The sequence below is a fragment of the Microcebus murinus genome, chromosome 11 (genome assembly GCF_040939455.1).
Source record: "Microcebus murinus isolate Inina chromosome 11, M.murinus_Inina_mat1.0, whole genome shotgun sequence".
Classification (NCBI taxonomy): domain Eukaryota; kingdom Metazoa; phylum Chordata; class Mammalia; order Primates; family Cheirogaleidae; genus Microcebus; species Microcebus murinus.
The window spans coordinates 66,880,528-66,901,506 of record NC_134114.1 but is presented as its reverse complement, the minus strand read 5'-3'; the positions used below and the strand labels follow the sequence as shown (position 1 = coordinate 66,901,506).

At 37.9% G+C, this 20,979-nt stretch overlaps 1 protein-coding gene across 3 annotated transcripts in view; it reads right to left on the bottom strand.

Moving 5' to 3' along the window:
• ADGRV1 (adhesion G protein-coupled receptor V1) overlaps nucleotides 1–20,979 on the bottom strand; it is a 468,628-nt gene that overhangs the window by 75,456 nt on the left and 372,193 nt on the right. For all 3 annotated transcript variants that reach the window (XM_076008180.1, XM_076008181.1, XM_076008182.1), the window contains one exon: nucleotides 4,284–4,441. In XM_076008180.1, the coding sequence (XP_075864295.1) occupies nucleotides 4,284–4,441 (158 nt within the window). The remainder of the gene's footprint in view (nucleotides 1–4,283; nucleotides 4,442–20,979) is intronic.

Below are 20,979 nucleotides of genomic sequence, written 5' to 3'. Positions count from 1 at the left end.
CCTAGGACTCAAGGGAGTGATTGCCGGTTAGTTCTGGGCTTCTTTTTGGGATGATGAAAATGTTGTAAAATTAGATTCTGATGATAGTTACACAACTATACAAATATAATAAAAACCATTGAACTGTACAGTTTAAATAGACAAACTTTATGGTATTTAAATTATGTCTCCATAGAGCTTTTAAAAAATAAATAGATAAAATGCAGAAATAAACAGGTAAGTGGCCTGTAGGGCCATAGTTTACCTTTTCCTGCTTTCTATTTTCAAGGATCCTAACATACTTATTCAAAGTTATTAACAGATCATTCTATTTTTAAAAAATTTTCTGGATTAAATTCCTTTTTCTGATTGCAGGTTTTAAAGTCTGTTTTTATTAGTTTTCCTTCTGCTTTTGGGACGTTTATATTGTAACTCATCTTGAGTAGAAAGCATTTATTTCTTTGCTTGTTCTCTTTCTATGTCTACCTTTTCCCTTAAAATGGCTTTGTTGTTGTTTCTACTCAGCCCCCCTGTGGCTCTCAGTCCAAAAAGAGGACTATGTTGATGTCTTAGGCCTTCCGTCCCCATGGTGACATATGGTAGAGACAGTCTGCGAACTCTAAAGAGCTTGGCCCAGGTACTTAATGAGATGTACTGTCTGCCTTCCCCTTGGGCTCCCAGATGGCTTAAGGGAAAGCCCAGGCTACTATTTCAGCTCTTTTTCAGGCTCCTCTGATGCAGGGCTGATCGCCCTAGACTACCTGCCTTGGGTTAGGACCTTTTAGTTCCCAATTCACCACAACAGCTGAGATACTCCTACATCCACCTGCTTCTGGACCTAGGAAACATAGGGTCCATGGCTTCGGCCCAGCTTACCCATTTTGTGTTTCTGCTTTATTTATGATCTACAGAGATATTCATTGTCTTTTTAATATTCTTGTTATATATTCTCCTTAACTGCTCTGTGTATGGAGTACAGCAGAGGACAAAATATGAATTTGTAGTGCCATCTTGACTGGATATTTTACAGGGCAGTGCAATGGAATTTTAGCAGAAAGATTCAAATAAAGTGTCAAATGGTCCTTGGTAGAGTAGATAAAATTTTTTTTCTAGAAATGTTGAATTTGAGGTAAATGGAGCATATTCAAAAGGAGGTGAGTTATAATAGGTTGAAAATATATCTATAAAATATTAGGGAGTGGTCAAAGCTGAATATGTAGCTTTAAGAATTATAGAAATCAAGGAAAAAGAAGAAACATACTTCTAATAATAATAACATTCAAAGGGACAGTTACAAACAGAAACAAGGTAAATTATTTAACTTCTACTTTTGATAATTTTACAGTTACATTCTTCTTAATGCTATATTTAGCTTGGGTATCCATTTCTACAATTATAGGACTTTGTGGTACATTGATGATTATTAACTTATTCAACACACATTAATTATGCTCCTGCTATCCACTGAGCACTCTGCAAAGCCTTGGGGATATAGAAATGAATATTAAATGCTTCTAGTCCCTAAGGAATTAAGAATTTAATATGGAAATCAACCAACCATACAGACCAAAAAAGTCATCACTCCATTCTAAGATAAGTACTACAATGACTATGGGACAGTGCTCCAAAGGCATAGATGAGGGAAGATGAATAATTTTTATTTGGTGTGATTATGTAAAGAGGTAACTCCAAAGGCTTCACAGAAGGGGTAGAATATTGAAAGCTTCTAGAATTTCTGTAAAGGAGTAAAGGGAGGTCTAGAGAAATTAACTTGTGTTTATCAAGCACACCATTTTTACTTAGATTATGGAGTTCTTTTGGACAGCTTTGGGGGGCTGGTGAAGATTATGGGAGAGTGATGAGCCCCTTCCACCTCTTTCCCACTCATCCACATTTTCCCCACATCATTTATTGAGCACATGGGTTTTACCGACTAATGAGGAATAGCTCAAAGTAGAGGCTTCCTTACATGAACAAGTGTGGCAGTATCAGGCAATTTTAGGGAAGAGTAAATAAATTGGCATGACCAGAATGCAAGATAAATAATAACTTGCTTGGGAATGGACAGATAGCCTGGGGTGGACCATGGGGACTCTTGTAAGCTAAAGAGACTGGATTTTTCTTTTGGACAATGAGAGAGACCTTGGATGACTATAATGCTGGAGAATGAGGTAATCCACTTTATAGTTTTGAAATGGAGACATCTGAGATAATGAAAAGGAAGAGAAAAAACTAGAACCAGAGAGATTAATCAGGAAGATGCTGCAAGAGCCCAAGTATGAGATAATAACTGAATCGTCATGGGAATAGGGGAATTAGAAATATCATAAATATATTTTTTATTTGAAAAGCTACAATAGAGCAATGCCTCTATTAATATTTTATTGCACAAGAGAGTTCCCTAGTTGAGATACAACTGTGCTGGAACTTTTGCATCACATTCTATGCTTGAGGGCTATGTTTTTCAGATAATTGGAGTACTGTTTTATCTACTATGTCAGTGATGGATAATATCCAAGAGATATACTGGGTGATTTAGGCATTCAAAAGAATACCTGGCTACGTTAGGCCTTAATGTTATTGCTACTGAAAATATGCAAACACATCTGACACTTTTGCATAATATATGAAACAAACAAAAAAAACCTTACCAGTTAGGGAAAGAAACAAACTTTCCTCCAATAAAGAATATGCATTTTAATAAAATGAATCCCAAGCTGATTAAAAACATAGCATCTGGATAAATTCTATGTCTCATGAAAAAGCAGAATTTCTACATTGAGTGTTATTGTTTTATTAAAGAATTTAAGATTAATCATAACCTTAAATAATATATTTTCCAATGCAATAATTGCATGCTAAATGAAAAAGAATAGAGGAGAGCTGGCTAGATACTATTATCCATTAAACCACCCCACAAACTAATACAGAAGAGTCTCTTCTTTGTTTTTTTATTTTTTAAAATATAGAGTTATTTCATTAGTTTTATTCATAGTTTTTTTTTTTTTTTTTTTGAGACAGAGTCTCCTTCTGTTGCTCGGACTAGAGTGCCATGGAGTCAGCCTAGCTGACGGCAGCCTCAAACTCCTGGGCTTAAGCGATCCTCCTGCTTTAGCCTGCCAAGTAGCTGGGACTACAGGTGCACACCACCACGCCCGGCTAATTTTTTCTCTTTTTAGTAGAGACAGGGTCTCACTCTTGCTCAGACTAGTCTTGAACTCCTGAGCTCAAGTGATCCTCCCACCTCGGTCTCCCAGAGTACTAGGATTACAGGTGTGAGCCACCACGCCCAGTTTCTTCTCTTTGTGCATCTTCCCTGATGAAGTCCAGGAACTAGAAGGCTTATATCATATTAGAGTGACATTTTTTAAATGGCAATATCTATTGCACCCTAATAATGTATCAGAAACTATTCTGGGAATGTCATATATATATTATCTTGCTTAAATTCTGACAGACACTGAAAATGTGCAGAATTCCTCTAAGACTGCCAATCATTTGATTTTAGATTTGTAAAAGCTTAGGAAAGAGAAGACTTCTCTTCTTCACTGGCTTAAAAGGGATCCTCCATCCCAGCTAGTTGGATTCTCCCTAACATCCCAGATACTCACACAACATTTTAGAGAGAGTTTTCTGTATGTAGGTGCGTGGTTATTGTTCCAAGTTAAGAAAATTCCTAAGAAACTCTAATCTAACAACAATAATAAAAAGAATCAGATCACAAAAACCTATGCTAAGTATGATTCAAAGGGAAAAAATGAGCTGTAGTGAAAGCCAACTTGAGCTGGAAAGACTTGCACTCTTAAGTAACCAGACATGTGTAGCCACTTATGAAGCTGTCTGATTACACATGTTTTTCAACATCTGTCAGTACAATCAGAACACCACATGCAAAATATTGCACTCATGAGCCTTGTGGGGGCTTGTTCGACTGTGAAGAGGTCTCAGAAGCAGAGAGAAATGAATCGATTTCACAGGTTGAACACAGGTTATTATTGCTTGAGTTGGTGAAAGCTTGGGAGGCAGCTCCCAAAGGCTGTGACTCATTTACTTGGACATCAATATCTTAAGGAAAAAACTTGAATCGGCAATAAAACCTACAGAGCCCTGAAGAAAGAGAGATGTCAGGAAGAACCAAGAAGCAGGAGAAACTGGAGAGCTATAGCTTCCCTTACTGCTTCAGAACTGAAAGGCAAACCTAACTTCACTCCCTCGTTTTTTTTTTTTTGATAAAATATTCAGTGACCTTTTCCCACCATTGAAAAGTTCCCATCTCCCAAGGGCAAATAGAGTTCCTTTCGAACCTGCAGCATTGGTTCTTCCTCTGAAGACGTCGTCATAGGCTTTCCACTGTGGCTTCACCTGGTAGGCGTGGATGAACACCACAAACACCACCACGAGGCACATCAAGGGAACAAGAGCTGCAGTGAACAAAGCTGCATAGATGTTTGGGATGAAGCATCTGAAAGGGAGAAGAGAAGACAGAACTCAGATAACTTCAATATAAATATTTCTAAATTTAGACTACATCACATCACCACTTACGCTAGCTCTTTCTATCTAGCTGTTGGCAAAAGCAGATTTTTGGTTTGCCAAATGGAAGCTTTGTTTGAGTAGAGGCTATATGATTAAATCTAGCCCACTGCTTCGCCAAGTAGGTTCCCCAGAACATTCATTTCTTGGGAAGCTCAGAAAAAAATGCTCAACATATCTAATCATCAGGGAAATGCAAATCAAAACCATAATTAGATATTACTTATCTTCAGTAAGAATGGCCTTTATCAAAAAGTCCCAAAACAATAAATGTTGGCATGGATGCAGAGATATAGGAACACTCCTACACTGCTGGTGGGACTGCAAACTAGTTCAACCTCTGTGGAAAGCAATATGGAGATACCTTAAAGCAATACAAGGAGATCTACCATTTGATCCAGCAATCCCACTACTGGGCATCTACCCAAAAGAACAAAGGACAATCTACAATAAAGACACCTGCACTTGAATGTTTTATAGCAGCACAATTCACAATTGCAAAACTGTGGAAACAACCCAAGTGCCCATCAATACATGAGTGGATTAATAAAATGTGGTATATGTATACCATGGAGTACTATTCAGCTGTAAGAAACAATGGTGATATAGCACATCTTGTATTTTCCTGGATAAAGCTGAAACCCATACTACTTACTAAGTGAAGTATCCCAAGAATGGAAAAACAAGCATCACATATACTCACCAGCAAATTAGTATTAACTGATCAGCACCTAAGTGGACACAGGAATTACATTTATTGGGTATTGGGCAGGTGGGAGTGGGGAGGAGGGGATGGGCATATACATACATAATGAGTCAGATGTGCACGGTCTGGGGGATGGTCACGCTTGAAGCTCTGACTTGAGGGGGGAGGGGAGGCAAGGGCATTATATGTAATCTTAAAATTTGTACCCCCATAATATGCTGAAATAAAAAAAGGCTTTGGCCAAGAAATTTAAGAAATTCACACCATATGCATCTCTTAGAGATTCAGGGTACCTATCTGTCATTTAAAAAGGCTACAGAGAGTCATGGAGTCAACAAGTCTGGGCTCTGGAATTAGACTTGCATTGAATCCCAGAAGCACATCTTAAAAATTAGTGACTTTAAGTGTATTTCTTAACTTCTCTGAACCTTCCTTCATCTTTAAAGTAACTATTAATTATAATACTACCTGCAACACAAGTTAGTTGTGAAGAAATTGAAATAATTCACATAAAGCACCTAGTAAATATTGCTTAACCCACCATTTCTAGACTTAAGTCATAACTGGACGCCTCTCCTCTCCTTCTTCACATACACACACACGCAGACACAGGGTCATGCTATAGGGCTAATGTTCTCTAGAACACACTTCAGGAATCACCAATCTAGTCATATCCAGCTTATGTTTCAAATTAGTTGGTGGATCCCAGGGGGAGTCCAGGGCTTCTTTCTATTTCCTTCCTCTTTTTAACCTCAAAAGAAGGAAGATGCCATCAAGGTTTATGGTCATGGGACTGATGGCGGAGTCACTGTGTCCTGTCAATGGTTGCTCACACTTGCATGGACCTCTCCTGAGCTCTCCAGCTCCTCAAGGTGAAAGGTAACAAGGGCCGTTGTGCTGATGCATAGGAGGCCCAAGATACTCCCTCCCCTCCCCTCTGTCTCTCTCCTTCCCTCTCTCTCCATTTGGAGTTTTCTTGCTGGGATGAGCCTAACAGAGGAAATATAGGATGAGGGATTGTGTAATAATTATGGAGCTAATAACAAAGCATGACTTTGCCTTGCTTTTCCAGCTCCATCTTCTTGGCCTGAACATTACTGGGGGACCACATGAAAGGAGGTATTGCTTAAAAGCAAATCTGAGGATTCTCAGGGCTCCATTCTGTCATCTCTACAGTCTTATTTTTTGAATGGATGACAATTTTGTCATTCCTAAGCTATATATTTCCCCAAGAGCCATTTGCTCTTTTGAAAATGTAGATAATTTTCCACTTAGAAGCTATGCCATACAATTGTATATATTATTGTATGCTATATAATTGTATATATTTTTACTGGAGTTTATAAACATCAATGGGGTCCAAGATAAACTCACTTTTTGTATGTATGTATGTATGTATGTAACACTGAAATTATCAGGAAAATGGTTTTAGAGATATAATTGGAAATTTTTACTCATGGTTCATAATGTCCACTTGTTCTTTACATAAAATCTTTCACAAATATCTAAAAATGTCCTTTGCCCACTTTTTGATAGGGTTGTTTTATTTTTTCTTGCTGATTTTCCTGAGTTTTATATGGATTCTAGTTATTAGCCCTTTATTGAATGTGTAGCATGCGAATATTTTCTACCATTCTGTAGGTTGTCTGTCTCTCTCGTGATAGTTTCCTTGGCTGTATAGCAGCTTTTTAATTTGATCAAGTCCCATTTATTTATTTTTGTTGTTGCTGTGATTGACTTTAGGGTCTTCTTCATAAATTCTTTCTCTAGGCCAAAGTCTATAAGAGTTTTTCCAACATTTTCTTCTAGAATTCTTATAGTTCCAGGCTATAGACATTTTTCAAAAGAAGATAGACTAATGGCCAAGAAACATATGAAAAATGCTCAACATTTCTAATCTTCAGGACCATGCAAATCAAAACCACAATGAGATATCATTTATCTCTAGTGAGAATGGCTATTAAAAAGTCCCAAAACAACAAATGTTGGTGTGGAGGTGGAGAGATAGGAACGCTTATACATTGCTGGTGGGACTGCAAACTAGTACAGCCTCTGTGCAAAGTAACATGGAGATACCTCAGAGAGCGACAAGTAGAACTACTATTTGATACAGAAATCTGATTACTGGGCATCTACCCAAAGGAAAAAAGCTATTCTGTAAAAAAGACTTCTGCACTTGAATGTTTATAGCAGTAAAATTCACAGTTGCAAAGATGTAGAAACAATCCAAGTGCCCATTAATACACGAGTAGATTAATAAATGTGGTATATACATACCATAGAGTTCTACTCAGCCCCCCCCAAAACAATGGTGATCAAGCACATCTTGTATTATCCTGGATAGAGCTGGAACCCATTCTACTAAGTGAAATATCATATGAGTGGAAAAATAAGCACCATCAAATTGGTATTAACATATCAATACTTAAGTGCACATATAGTAGTAACATTCATCGAGTATTGGGCAGATGGGAGAGGGAGGAGAGGATGGATATATACGCACCTAATGGGTGTGGTGCTCACTGTCTGGGGGATGGACATGCTTGAAGCTCTGACTCAGGTGGGGCAAATGCAATATATGTAACTTAAACATTTGTACCCCCATAATATGCTGAAATTAAAAAAAAATTAAAAAGGAAAAGAAAAACAATTCGAAATAGGGGGCTGTTAAATAGGTTCTCAGTATCTAAAACTGTGCTTTTGAAGTATTCTTATATAGGACATACCTTCTACAAGTTATAAGATTACTTTTAATTACAAGAGCTCTTAATAGTAAGAAGTGTCTTTTTCAAATATTTTTCCTAACTTCTCTATTTTTTAAAATATAATATCTATAAATTTAGATTAACAATACCACCATAAATGCTGGACTTTGAAGAAAACTCAAGGGAAAATGACATATAGCCTGTTTACAAGGAAACTTTAAAATTCAAAATACAGGTGTTCAAAGAAAACACTCTTGCAATTTGGGAAAATAATGCCTGAATTTTATGTTAAAGACAGATACATTATTAAAGGCCTTACTCAGATAGTATTTCTAATTAACATGATCTGCAAAATGTATTCCTCATGTAAACAAGACACTTTTCAAGAGATATTTCAACACACACTCTGCATCTGCAAAGGGATGTCAGAATGATGAATTTCCTGGCTTTTAGAATTCAATTTGGATAGCACAAAGTCTGATTCCTTCCCTGAACACTCATCTGTATGCAATAAGACCTGTTTCTTCCAGGTAAAAGAAATATGATTAAATAAAACAGGCAAACATTAATGGCCTTGATATTGAATATATTTCTGCACTAAAAATAGTGGTCATGTTGGCTACTCATTATTATATACATTGGCTTCAAATGGTTACTTAATTTTTTCATCTAAATTATGGGTCCACTGATACAAAGTAGCCTAAAGGTGCTTAGAGAAATTCTGATACTGATGAAGGAACATACACAGGTTTTGCAGCCTTATTTTTGTGTTGAAAAAGGTAATCACAGTTCAATTTGGAGCTGTAAAATAGGTATAATTGCTGAATCTGTTGTGAGTTTCTCTAGGAGTATAAAGATTTCGTAGAGTACTATGGTATAGGTATGACTGTCCAACATCCACACTCTCCTGTGGCTAACTATGTTTGGTGCTTGGCCCTTAATTTGAAGAACTTTCCTAAACCTCTCCTTTACTTTAAAGAACAGTCTTTGCAAGCTGACCCCCAGCTAATGGTGCGCCATCTTGGTTAAAGAATAAAGCAGGCAAAGTGAACTCTGCGAGGTTAGAAGTACCCAGGCATGTCCACAGTGCCTCTCAGGAAGAAAAGCGAATTCTTTAAGTGCTACTGCTCTGAAAAATCTCTTTTGCAATTCCCCCTTCCTGTGTGAAGACTTGGCTATGATGGCTCACTCTTTCAGAAAAAGGGGCAGGAAAATTACCCAATCTTGAAGCTGATCCCTTTTCTCCTTTTCTTCAGAGCCCCACAAGTCCATGACCTCTCATAAGTACAGGGACCTCCCCCGCCAAGACATTTGTCCTCCACGTGGTCAATGCGGAGCCAGGCCTTTAAGGAGCAGGGCCCACTCCCACAGCAGACCTGTTCTTGTTGACAGCTTATCCCACCTGCTTCTGCACAGGAGGCATGGCAGCACGGCACAGTCCTCCCCTTGCCCACTTCTGTCTAGCTGTGACTTTATCCCAGGCTCCCTCGCACAAATACCATCGGCCTTATGTATTACCTCTTTGGGATTACAGAGTAAGACAACACTTCTGACACACTAGCATTTGCAAATGAGACAGGGCTACAAGAGTAACCCACGGCGCAGATCAAAGACAAGGCTCCCACTCCTGTTCTTGTCCATGCAGAGACTGTGTCATTCCACATCCCCAGAATATACCTCATATACTTAACCCTTTCTAGTTTTAAATCCTCTTTTAACTTTTCCTTTAAAGCTAATAGGTATTCTAATTTTCTGAGCAATATTGTCCGAATAGGATTTTTACTGGTGTATAGTCAAATTTCCCCCATCTCTTTAAAAGTGCCCAAGATAAATGAATTATATTCTACCTACGAAAGGAAAAAATAAAAAAACAACAGCAAAAAAAGAAGCCTCACACACCAGAATTTCCTCTGGTCCAACCAAATAAGAGGCACAGTAAGTACCTCCAGGTAGTTTGAGGATGAGATCACACAAAAGTGATGTGGGGTGTTAGGAAACTGTGACTATCATGTTAGAATAGTTTCTGAAATAAGGCTGGGAACAAATTCTTGGAAAAACTGAATACAGCGTATGAACTGAGCAGACAGAAGGTTTTGCACACACCAGGGCTGTGGAAGTAGTTGATTAACGTGCCGGCAGCTATTACTTCAAGAACAGATCTGGCAGATACCAAAAGGCCATGTGGATTTGCTGCCTTAAAAAGGGTGAGGAAAGTGTGTTCCTTGTAATTACCAGCTCATGCAGCTGCAAGGGCCTCTGGTGGCCTTTCTCACTTTGGATGCTGAGTACCGTTTTGGGCTCTTGAAATCACAAGACTAACTTTTACTGTTCCCCTTTAAACTTTCATGGGTAATTTTTTTTTTTTATTATAAACCACAGACATCCTAATTTATTTCAAAATCTTGTCGGGACTTCATTCTTTTCTCTATATTTAGCCAGATGAAACAAGTGGATGCCGTTTCATTACCTTCAGTTTTTCCTCTTCCAAGTCTATCCTTGGAGCATTCACAATGCCTTATGTCACTTTCTAATTTAGTAAGATTATTATCTCTCCTGGGTAGCACTTTATACTTATTGAAATGTTTTCACTTGAATTACCTAACGTGATTTCAAAAAAATTGGTGTGGGTGGTATGGGGTATTTCAGTTTCCTTATTCCTGTCTGAAATCTGCATAAGAAGGAGCTCAGAAGCAGAGAGGTCTGGGAGAGACAGAAATTCCACTTACAACTGCTGAAAATACTGGCGTGGATGCTGGGAACTCCCTGTGCTTGAGATTGTGATTTGAGTCCATTTAAATTAGATTTTAAAGGACGACTTGACCCTGGCAAGCTGGAAGACCTGAAGGAATCCAAGCAACTGACATCTGGGTTACAGCTGGGTTACACAGGTAATGAAAAGGGACTTAGGTAAAAGCAATAAAACTTTGTTTCCAAGGTCGTCTTTCTAAGCGCTTCTCAATAAGACAATGATGTCAGTTGTGATTCACAGGCTCATGTGCAAACCTTGCCTGGGTAGGTCCCCTGAGTATTTGTTTCTTTTTTTTTTTATTTCAGCATTTTACAGGGTACAAATGTTTAGGTTACATATTGCCTTTGCTCCACCTGAGTCACTAGAATCTATATAGAATTCAGGATCAGCAAGAAAAAAAATGAAACAACCCCATTAAAAAGTGGGCAAAGGACATAAACTGAGTATTTCTTTAATGATGGCATCTACATCAAAAGCACATTTGCTGCATCAGTCAACTTTTTCTTCTCCACATGGAATTCATAGTGATGCTCTAGTATATCTAGGGAGGAAAGAAGATGGTCTGTGTATGATCTATCAACAGTTGTTCATCATTTATTGCAAATTAGTTTCTACTTTGTATATAGCAGGTATCCTCAAACTACGGCCCGCGGGCCACATGCGGGTGTTTTTTGCCCGTTTGTTTTTTTACTTCAAAATAAGATATGTGCAGTGCGCATAGGAATTTGTTCATAGTTTTTTTTTTAAACTATAGTCCGGCCCTCCAATGGTCTGAAGGACAGTGAACGGCTCCCTGTTTAAAAAGTTTGAGGACCCCTGGTATAGAGTAAAATATATCTGTTATATCTGTTTATTGGCTTAAGTAGTTGAAATACAGACATTATTCATTATGTAGATGCTTATCACTTATAAGTAAAATCTAAGCCAATACTTATGATTTCAATATTCCTTTCCTGTGTGTTTAACTTACTTTCTTTCCAAAGATGATGCTCTTATTTAACACATATTTTTATTCACCTGTGAATTTATATATGTATGTATGTATGTATTGTGTGCATATGTATGCATTTCCTAGTTTATCCAAAATAGATGGAGAGATTTAGGGAAACACTTTAAGCATGTTAATTTTTTTATGAAAACATTGGAGAAAAGGGGACAAGCAGTTTGGGTTTACCCAGCTGCAAGGCAGGAAAATACATTCCTCTTTCTGTCTCTCTGTTGTAGAGCATACAGCAGTTTTCATGCCAAGGGGAATCAACTAACTTCTAAAACACATTTTTTTTTAAGTTTATACTTTAAACAGAGATAATACTAAGGTCAAATTGCAGATAAGCCCTACAAAGTGAAATGGAGCATTAAGATGATATTAATATATGGACTTGGAGAGAGTGGAACAAAATATTTTTCTAAACTGAATTAACTTATAATGAAGACTATTTTAAATATTATTACTATCACTACTGCTACTATGTCTAGCAATCATTTACTATGTGCCAGGCATGAAACTCAGTCCTTTCATGCATTATCACACGTAAACAATAACAATCCTATTAGCGTCATTGTATATATGGGGACACTGACACAAATTATAAAAGGTCAAACTGCTAGTACCATATAAAAGCTCATTTGCCTTCACTGCTACCTCTACACTTCTAAATTGTTTCCACAATTCCAGTAAGGGCATATGAGTGGTAAACAGGCCAGTGTTCTCCTTGAGGGCAGGGACTGTACCCGTTTTCTTTGTATTTCTTGGAGAGCTTACACAACCAGATTCTTGAGAAATGTTTATTGATTTAATTTGCTTTTAGCAGTTTTTGAAAACCACTGACTTTAAAAAAAAAATGGCATAGAAAATCCTGTATTTCATGTGTGCTCAACTCAATCAGAAGCCAGCCAACATTTAAATATCAATCACTTACCAGGTGCAATGCTGAACACGGAAGGACATATGAAGATGCCTAAGGCATGGTCCCTCCCATCAAGGAGAGGATAATTACACTAAGTACACAGGAGTTCTGAATGTGTCTTCTACTGGAATTTGTGTTGTTTATCCGTCAGCTCCACCTGGGAGCTTGTTAAACATGCAGAAGCTCATGCCTCACCACAGAGTTCCTGAAGCTGCATTTTCACAAGACCCCCAGGTGTTTCAAATGCACATTAAAAGTTTGAGAAACACTCTTCTACCACTCTCTTTAGACATAAAGTAGCTTAATGTAATTAACAAATTAATTTATCTTTACAGCTCTTTGGCAGTAAAGCCAAGTGGCTGTGTAGTCCCAAGGAGAATCAGACCCTGGATTTCACAGCATGCTGTGGTCGTAGCAGCCTACAGAACCAGCGAGAAAGAAAAACACCAGGAAGCAAAAGTGATAGAGAAACAGAATCTGTGATATCTAGAAGCTGGGGATAAGCAATCTGAGCATTCTGATTGCAGAAAAGGACAGCTAGTAATAGAGTGAATGAGGACACAACAGATCTGCAGAATGGTGGAAGGAAACGGGAAGGAGGGTGCTGGAGTGTGGTGGGTATGGGTAGAAGGTAAATATTCAGTTCTGCTGCATCTAAACAATACTTGAAGAAATAAGGTTTTTGTGAGTTTGAGGGCAAGAGACATGTTCCACAATTACCTGCATTGCTCAAGGTTTCTGGAAAGGGTGATTCCTTGCGCCATGTACCTCTGTCCCCGCACCCCAGACAGCTATTATTCTGGCTTGCCCCTGACTTATAACTTGGTGACTCTGCTCTAAAAGTTGAGCTGAGTCGGTTTTCTGCTTTTGAGAATTTGGCATGGGTAGCTGCAAGTTAGAGTCGATGTCAGGGCAAATGGCCATATTGGAGTAAACAGACATACAGAAGAAATACACAGAGAAAACAGGGGGTGGGGTTGAGGAGAGGCGGGGAAAAGAGGAGAAAGCTCTCAACAGATGCTCTCTACACACAGAAATGAGAGGCCCTGTGGTTCCTGAGAGACAAAGGGTGTGGCATTGGTTTCCAGCAGGCTAATTCTAGGTCTTCTGAGGTCCAGCTGTACCTGACGTCCTGCTTTTGAACCCCCATGGGAATACCTGTAGTATACTTCTATAACCACTGTCATCTCCCCTTTACTTGAAGTAACTTTAGTGGGTTTTTACATGCAACTATCATGGGCATAGTTACAATGTAGCCTGTGAGCAAATAATACAGAGAGAAAAAAAGGAGTGAATATTCAACTGTTCTTTAAAAAACATTGCTCTCGAAAATGCAGTAGGATATCACTACTGTGTCTCTCTGCTTTAGAGCACACTCTACACAGTGGTTGGTGCTGCTAACTCCATGCATTGACGTTTGCCTCAGAAAGAAGCCAAAGGACCAAAGACTAAGAATCAGGTTCATTTTGAAATGCTTAAAATGTACTCATATGCTTATATATATATATTTTTTTTTTTTCTTTTTTTTTTTTGAGACAGAGTCTCACTTTGTTGCCCAGGCTAGAGTGAGTGCCGTGGCGTCAGCGTAGCTCACAGCAACCTCAAACTCCTGGGCTCAAGCGATCCTCCTGCCTCAGCCTCCCAAGTAGCTGGGACTACAGGCATTCGCCACCATGCCCGGCTCATTTTTTGTATATATATTTTTAGTTGGTCAATTAATTTCTTTCTATTTTTAGTAGAGACGGGGTCTCACTCAGGATGGTTTCGAACTCCCAACCTTGAGCAATCCGCCCGCCTCGGCCTCCCAGTATGCTAGGATTACAGGCGTGAGCCACCGCGCCCGGCCAATATATATATATTTTTAATTTTGTTATTTTTACTTGCACTGACTTGAAGCTCAGTCAAATGTTTATATTCCTTGAGAAGACGGAGGAAAGAAAAATGGAAATATCAGAGCAATATTATTTCATCTATTTCAGAAAGAGCAGATATTTTAATTCATTTAATATTAAATTGTCTAAAATTTTGAAGTAGTCAGGTGTACTATATACATTAAAATACCACCTTATATTGCATATAATCAGTTGTTGGTGAATGAGACAGAGTTGCCTACATTGCTGTCTCATTAAAAAAGTAAAATATATTTACAGATAATTCCAAATACAAATAATGGACTCAAAGTATTAATAGGTTAAAGATGGTGAAAACAGTTTGAAAATCATGGTACTCCAAAGGACATGTTTTTGTTGCTTTTTCCAAGAAACTAAAGTCTGAGCAGTCTGTTCCCTGAACAACTTGATGATACTGTTGAAATCAATCTATTGGACAACTTGCCAACTTCACTACAAGTAGGTTCCAGTGAATCAAGCCCTGTCTGAATATCATCAGAGTAAGGTCAAGCTGACTTGTTATTTTTTGTATGTACTCATGTTCTATGTTCTCTCATAAAACAAAATTGTTTGGTACTGGAAAATGTCATTGTCCTAGAGCATTCAGAGGTGTCCTGCCCTTACTTTTTGCTAATTAAGCCTCTGAATGGATGGCTAAAAAGTTTTTTTCTGATCAATCATATCACCTTCTTGTATCTGAGAATAATCAAATTAAAAGTCTTTCCAATTTAACACAAAATAGATTTACAAAGGTGGCCATGGGAATAAAAGATTAATGTTCAAAATTATATTGATGTCCAAAAAAAAAAAATACCTCAAAACATTTAGTAATAGCTTAGAAGAAACTGCAGGTTATGTGACATGTTAGCAAAAATTTTATTTCCTTTTCCGGATGAAAAGTTTGTAGGCTTTGAAGTGTTCATTTCCGAGTACTCTTATAATACCTTTGTATATGTTTCATTTACAGCCCATGTAAAATGAGAGAAAGGAAGCGTAGGTCTATGTCTACCAGAGTGTCACTACTGGCCACTCTATTAATGATGTAGATGTCTGAGTGACAAAAAAATCCTCACAACAATAATGACAATTTCTCAAAGGGGCAAAAATCATTTTGTAGAATCATAATTCAATTTTTAATTATCTACCACATTTTATAAGAACAGTGGCCACATTACATTGACCTGGAAATTAGGCCCATATGTGGCTTTATGTGACAGTTGCAAATGCTCCAGGAAAAAAATTCCTAGAACATTCCCTGCAGAAGCAAACACTCAGTCACGCTCATACCTTGTACCACCTATAGTCATGTTAACATTTACAGCACATTGCAGTAACTACTGGCGATTCTACATGATGACTTTATTAAGAAATCATTGACTGAAGTTAGTCATACTCTTTAAAATACACTTTATACTTTCTTACACTACTATTAAAATTTTGATTATAAAACTCTGGAAATAATGGTAATATTTAACGACTAAGAAAACAGTGATAATGTGAATATATGAGGGTATGTGTCCCTCACTTTAAGATCATTATCTCAAGTTGTAGATAATACAGTTATGTCTCAACTCTAACACCCAGCTCTGTGGCAGAGCCCATTTCAATCCTGACATCCTAAATTTCTTATTGAGCAAGTATGTAAGGATGATGGTCTTCACTGAATAATGGGTTAGCACACCATAAATGTGTTCTAAGATGTCTAAGCACTTTTAATATGCTTATATTAAGTGTTTTCTAGAGTTGATCTATGATACTACTATTAATTAATATTTATTTATCATGTTTATATGCCCTGCAATGTTGCAGTTAAAGCTGGAAACTTAAGAAATATAAAAGGCATAACTACTTTCCTGAAGGACAATGGAGAAAGAAAAATACATTGTAACAGTAAGAGAACATTGTAAAATCCCATAGTATACTGCCAACATATGAGGAATATCTAATAAATGTTAAAAAGGTTAACAAATGTGGGCCAAAATATCTGGAGCAAATTTGAGATAGAGGAAAGGAAAACTAGAAGCAAAGGTGACAGAGGCCAAAATTCTACCCACTTTATAGGGAATTCTCAATATTGAGGGAGAAATGACAGTTTCATTTTTCTTGAAGCTTTGAAATCCTTAGGATTGGTCATACAGATGTAGAAGCAACTTGTTTTTTCTCTTCACTTTTTTCTCACTTTTAAAAATTTTCATAGATTTAGGAGGTACAAGTTGAACTCTGTTATATATATATATATATATATGTATATATATATATATATGTATGTATGTAGTGGTGGAGTCTGGGTTTTTGGTATGTCCCTCACCTCAGTCATATCCATTGTATTCCATGGGTAATTTTTCACCTCTCACCCCTAGCAGCAACATTTTATAAGTTCCAAGTTGGACAGTCCTAAACTAGACACCAAATAGACAGATATCAAGTGATCTCATTTATGATTTATGTAAAGAAGTTTCTCAAAAAAGGGTATAATATGAGGGGAAGGACAGAACAAGGAGAAGCGTTTTACTGATGGTTTTGGATACTTCTGCTTACCAAAAAATACTGCTATGAATGAGGGCTCTGAGGCCAGACTATTTGGAACAATCCCAGGTACACCTCTTATTGACTTTGTGACTTTGGCTGGTATTTTTAGCTTCTCTATACCACAGTCCCCCCCCAAAATATAGTGGGGTGTACAATAACATCTACCTTATAGGAGTGCAGTTAGAACCAAATGAGTCAAAAGTTGTAGAGATCTTGGATCAGAGTCTGGCATGCTCTAGGTAATAAAAGATAACTATGCTGATTATTATCATCTGTAACTAAACTCCTTATGTTATACAGAATATAAGACAATCAGTATTCAAAGAAAAAGAAGAAACCAAGCAGTATAGAAGGACATGTGAACATTCATCACATTTCTTTATGTGTCAGGGAAAAGTGCTAAGCAGTGTAAGTTCAATGAAAGAAAAAAATCTTTCGATGGGAGTAAGTCAGGAAACACTATGGAAGAGGTAAGTGAAAGCAGGTTTTCCCCTCTTGAATTCCTTAACAATCAGCAGCAGATGTTTAAGGTGACTCATTCGTGCAATTATGATTACCTGCTTGTGTCCACAACACCTCTGCATGAGGGGAAGGAGGAAAACTTTCCCGTTGCTGCTTTTCCCCATGACTCATGTGTGTTTCTGAAAAACCAGTGTTGAAATTTGGCTCCAGTTTGAAGAGTCAAGGTAATTATGGGCCATCCAGAGAGAGGCAGGTAATGCTCGAGGAAGTCCAGCATGACATGATCACACCACCCATGGCTGGAAAGCCAGTCTGGCCCAAGGGTGTCAGCAGGAGGGGACTGAGATGTCGGTTCAGGGGCTGCAGGGATAGGAATATGGCAGTTTCTCAACTGCCACATTCCTGTCCCTCCTCTTTTCCCCCAACTTCCAAAGCCTCCTAAAGGAGGGCAGAGGGTGTCTTCAAGGAAGAGGCTGGTTACCTAATGGTTTTCTAGAAGAGGGAGTGTTTCTAGCCTTTCAGAGCCTGCATTCTGGATGGGGTGACTGCTGTCCCTATCATTCTGAGCTGCCCACTAGAAAGATGACAGCATTTCCTCCTTTCATTAAGAAAATAATTTCTTCATAGAATCTCAGAATCACAAGGAATAGCAGAAGTCATCCCTCTAGCTTTATGGGTGAAAAAGCCTAGATGTAAAGCACCTGCCTGTCCAAGCTCCTTGCTCAGTGTTCCAATAGGACTCTGAAGTGTAAGTCCGACAACAGGAAAATAACCTAAAACGTTTTCAGGGACCACGTTCTGCTAATAATCTGAAATTCCTTCTTAAGCAAGCATCCCAAGTGTTTCATTTTACTTTGCATATGCATCCCCAGGGGTTAGGGACTATTGAATAAATCAAGTGTTTAGTGACTATAACACTAACTATGCACATTTCTGAGTGTAATACTCACTAGTAATACTCAGGCAGCTTAGACATACTTATTTCTTCCATGAAACAGTTTTTAGAGCCAGAAGCAGTAGCCCATGTTTATAATCTCAGTGCTTTGGGAAGCTAAGGTGGGAGGATCTCTTGAGACCAGGAGTTTGGGAACAGCATGGAAAACATAGCGAAACCCTGCCTTTACAAAAAATAAAAAAATTAACCAGGTGTAGTGGCCCATGCCGCTAGTCCTAGCTATTTGGGAGGCTGAGGTGGGAGGATCACTTCAGTCCAGGAATTCAAGATTACAGTGAGCTATGATTGCATCACTACACACTCTAGCCTGGGTGACAGAGAGAGACCCTGTTAAAAGAGAAAGAAAAGAAAGAAAGAGAGAAAAGGAGAAAGAAAAGAAAGAGAGAAAGGGAGAAAGAAAGGAAAGAAGGAAAGAAAGAAAGGAAAGAAGGAAAGGAAGGAAGAAAGAAAGGAAAGAAAGTTTTTAATGATATCACAAATTAACATAAAAAATAATATAATTCATTCAGTTAGAGATATAGCAAAGACATAAGGTACAAGCAATAAATCCAAACTGACATTCTGTCACTCATAAACCCCTCACCCATGGAGGCCCTTCCCCCGTCCAAAAAAATTGGCTTCAGTTGAACAATATTTTATCGTGAGAAATTTATTTTTGTCAACAGGATGTTCCTGTTATTTTTAAGTCCTGTAGTTTCAACAACAGGATTTCAGGGCAGTGAAATAAAATGGGAGCATTAAAGTAATACTAATTTCTGAGCATACTCATGAATGTATAAGAAAAATTCAAGTAGTCCACAATTTGCTTTAAAAAATTACGACTGTCTCTTTATGAACCTTCTAAATTTCTTCTCAATAAAAGAAAATCATGCTCTAATAGTCAGTAAATATTTTTGACTGATATTCTTAACTTCTTAATTGTAAGCTAATTGTAATTGAAGCTAATGTCTTCAAAAACTTCCCTTTATGATTGCACACTAGTATGTTTTTTCTTTATTTCCCTTTCTCTCTTTCTTCAAATAAAAGTTGCAGGTGCCACAAAATAGAAATAATTTTTAAAACTTGCTGGAATTAAAGAGTGTGATATGTAAGCCATCTGGAAAAGTACCATGTACTTCTAAATGATAAAAATCTTCCCAAATGTCAGGCTGCTTTTCCTGACTCATATGGGGGCCTAGTGACTAGGTGTAAGGAGAGGACTCAGGAGAAATCATCTCTAAATCAAAGACTTGCTTGAAGATTCTGCTGCCCACATTCCCCAAGACAGAGACTAATTTAACAGGGTTTGATTATGTGTAGAAATACACTGAAACCCACCACTGTCTTGGACATTCTGAATTGAAGACAGGAAGAACATGATGATTTCACAAAGCAGATAGTGAGAAAGTGAAGTGCTTACAGACGTGGGTTCTGAACCAGATAGCTCTGGCTTTGAACATGGGCACTATTAATTAATAGCTGTGTGACTGTGTGTGAGTGGAGTCACCTCTCTGAGCCTCAGTAGACTTGTTTGTAAAATATGAATAAAATCTGTTTTTTTTCCCTATAAATTTGTTATGAGGGATGAGGTAATTAAATGAAAGTGCTTACTTAGCACAGCACCTAGCATGTGATAAGGACTCAAAAAGGGACAGCAATTATCACCAATAATTTTAGCATGTGAATTAGTTCACTTTGCTGAAACCCTGTAATGTCTACTCATGGATAGAAAACATATATGGCATCTAACTGTATTCATATTCCAGTTTATATGACACTCAAATATTTGGTGAATGTCTTTTTTTTTTTTTTTTTTTTACAACAGCAAGCTTATCAGAGGTTTTAATCACAAAGTCATCATCACCACTAACCCAGTGTTTAATACCATCTCTCAGAAGAGCAAACATACAATCTTTGCAAAATATAAATCTCTATTTGGTCCTGCCAAGGTAATTCAAAATTGTCTACAGTAAATTGTAGATTTAAAAATCATAGACAGGTGATGTGGTGAGTAGCTCTCCATGTTGGGATATAGATTACTTAGCTACTGAGAGGTGTGTTCTCTGTGGCTGCTGCTTTGAAGGGCAGGGGAGCACACACAGTCTCAGTGGCTTCCTCTACTGTGACCAAGCTGTTGTTCTCACAGCTGTGTTGCTGTACTTGGAATTCTGAAGGCTTTTTCTTTGGAGATGAGGCAGCTTTGTTAAAGGTTCTGCTGTGGTCTGAATGTTTGTATCTTCCCCAAATTCAAACATTGAAGTCCTAACCCACAAGGTGATGATGGTATTAAGAGGAGCGACGTTGGGGAGGTGACTGAGTCATGAAGGCAGAGCCCTCATGAATAGGATTAGAGCCCTTAGAAAAGAGTCCCCAGAGAGACCCTCGGCCCTTCTGCCATGTGTGGTTATAGCAAGAAGACAGCTGTCTATAAACCAAGAAGGATGACTTCACCAGACAACTAATATGCTAGTACCTTGATCTAAGACTTTCCAGCCTCCAGAACTGTGAGAAATAAGTTTCTGTTGTTTATAAACTACCCGCGCTACGGTATTTTGTTATAGCAGCCCAAATGGACTAAGACAGGTT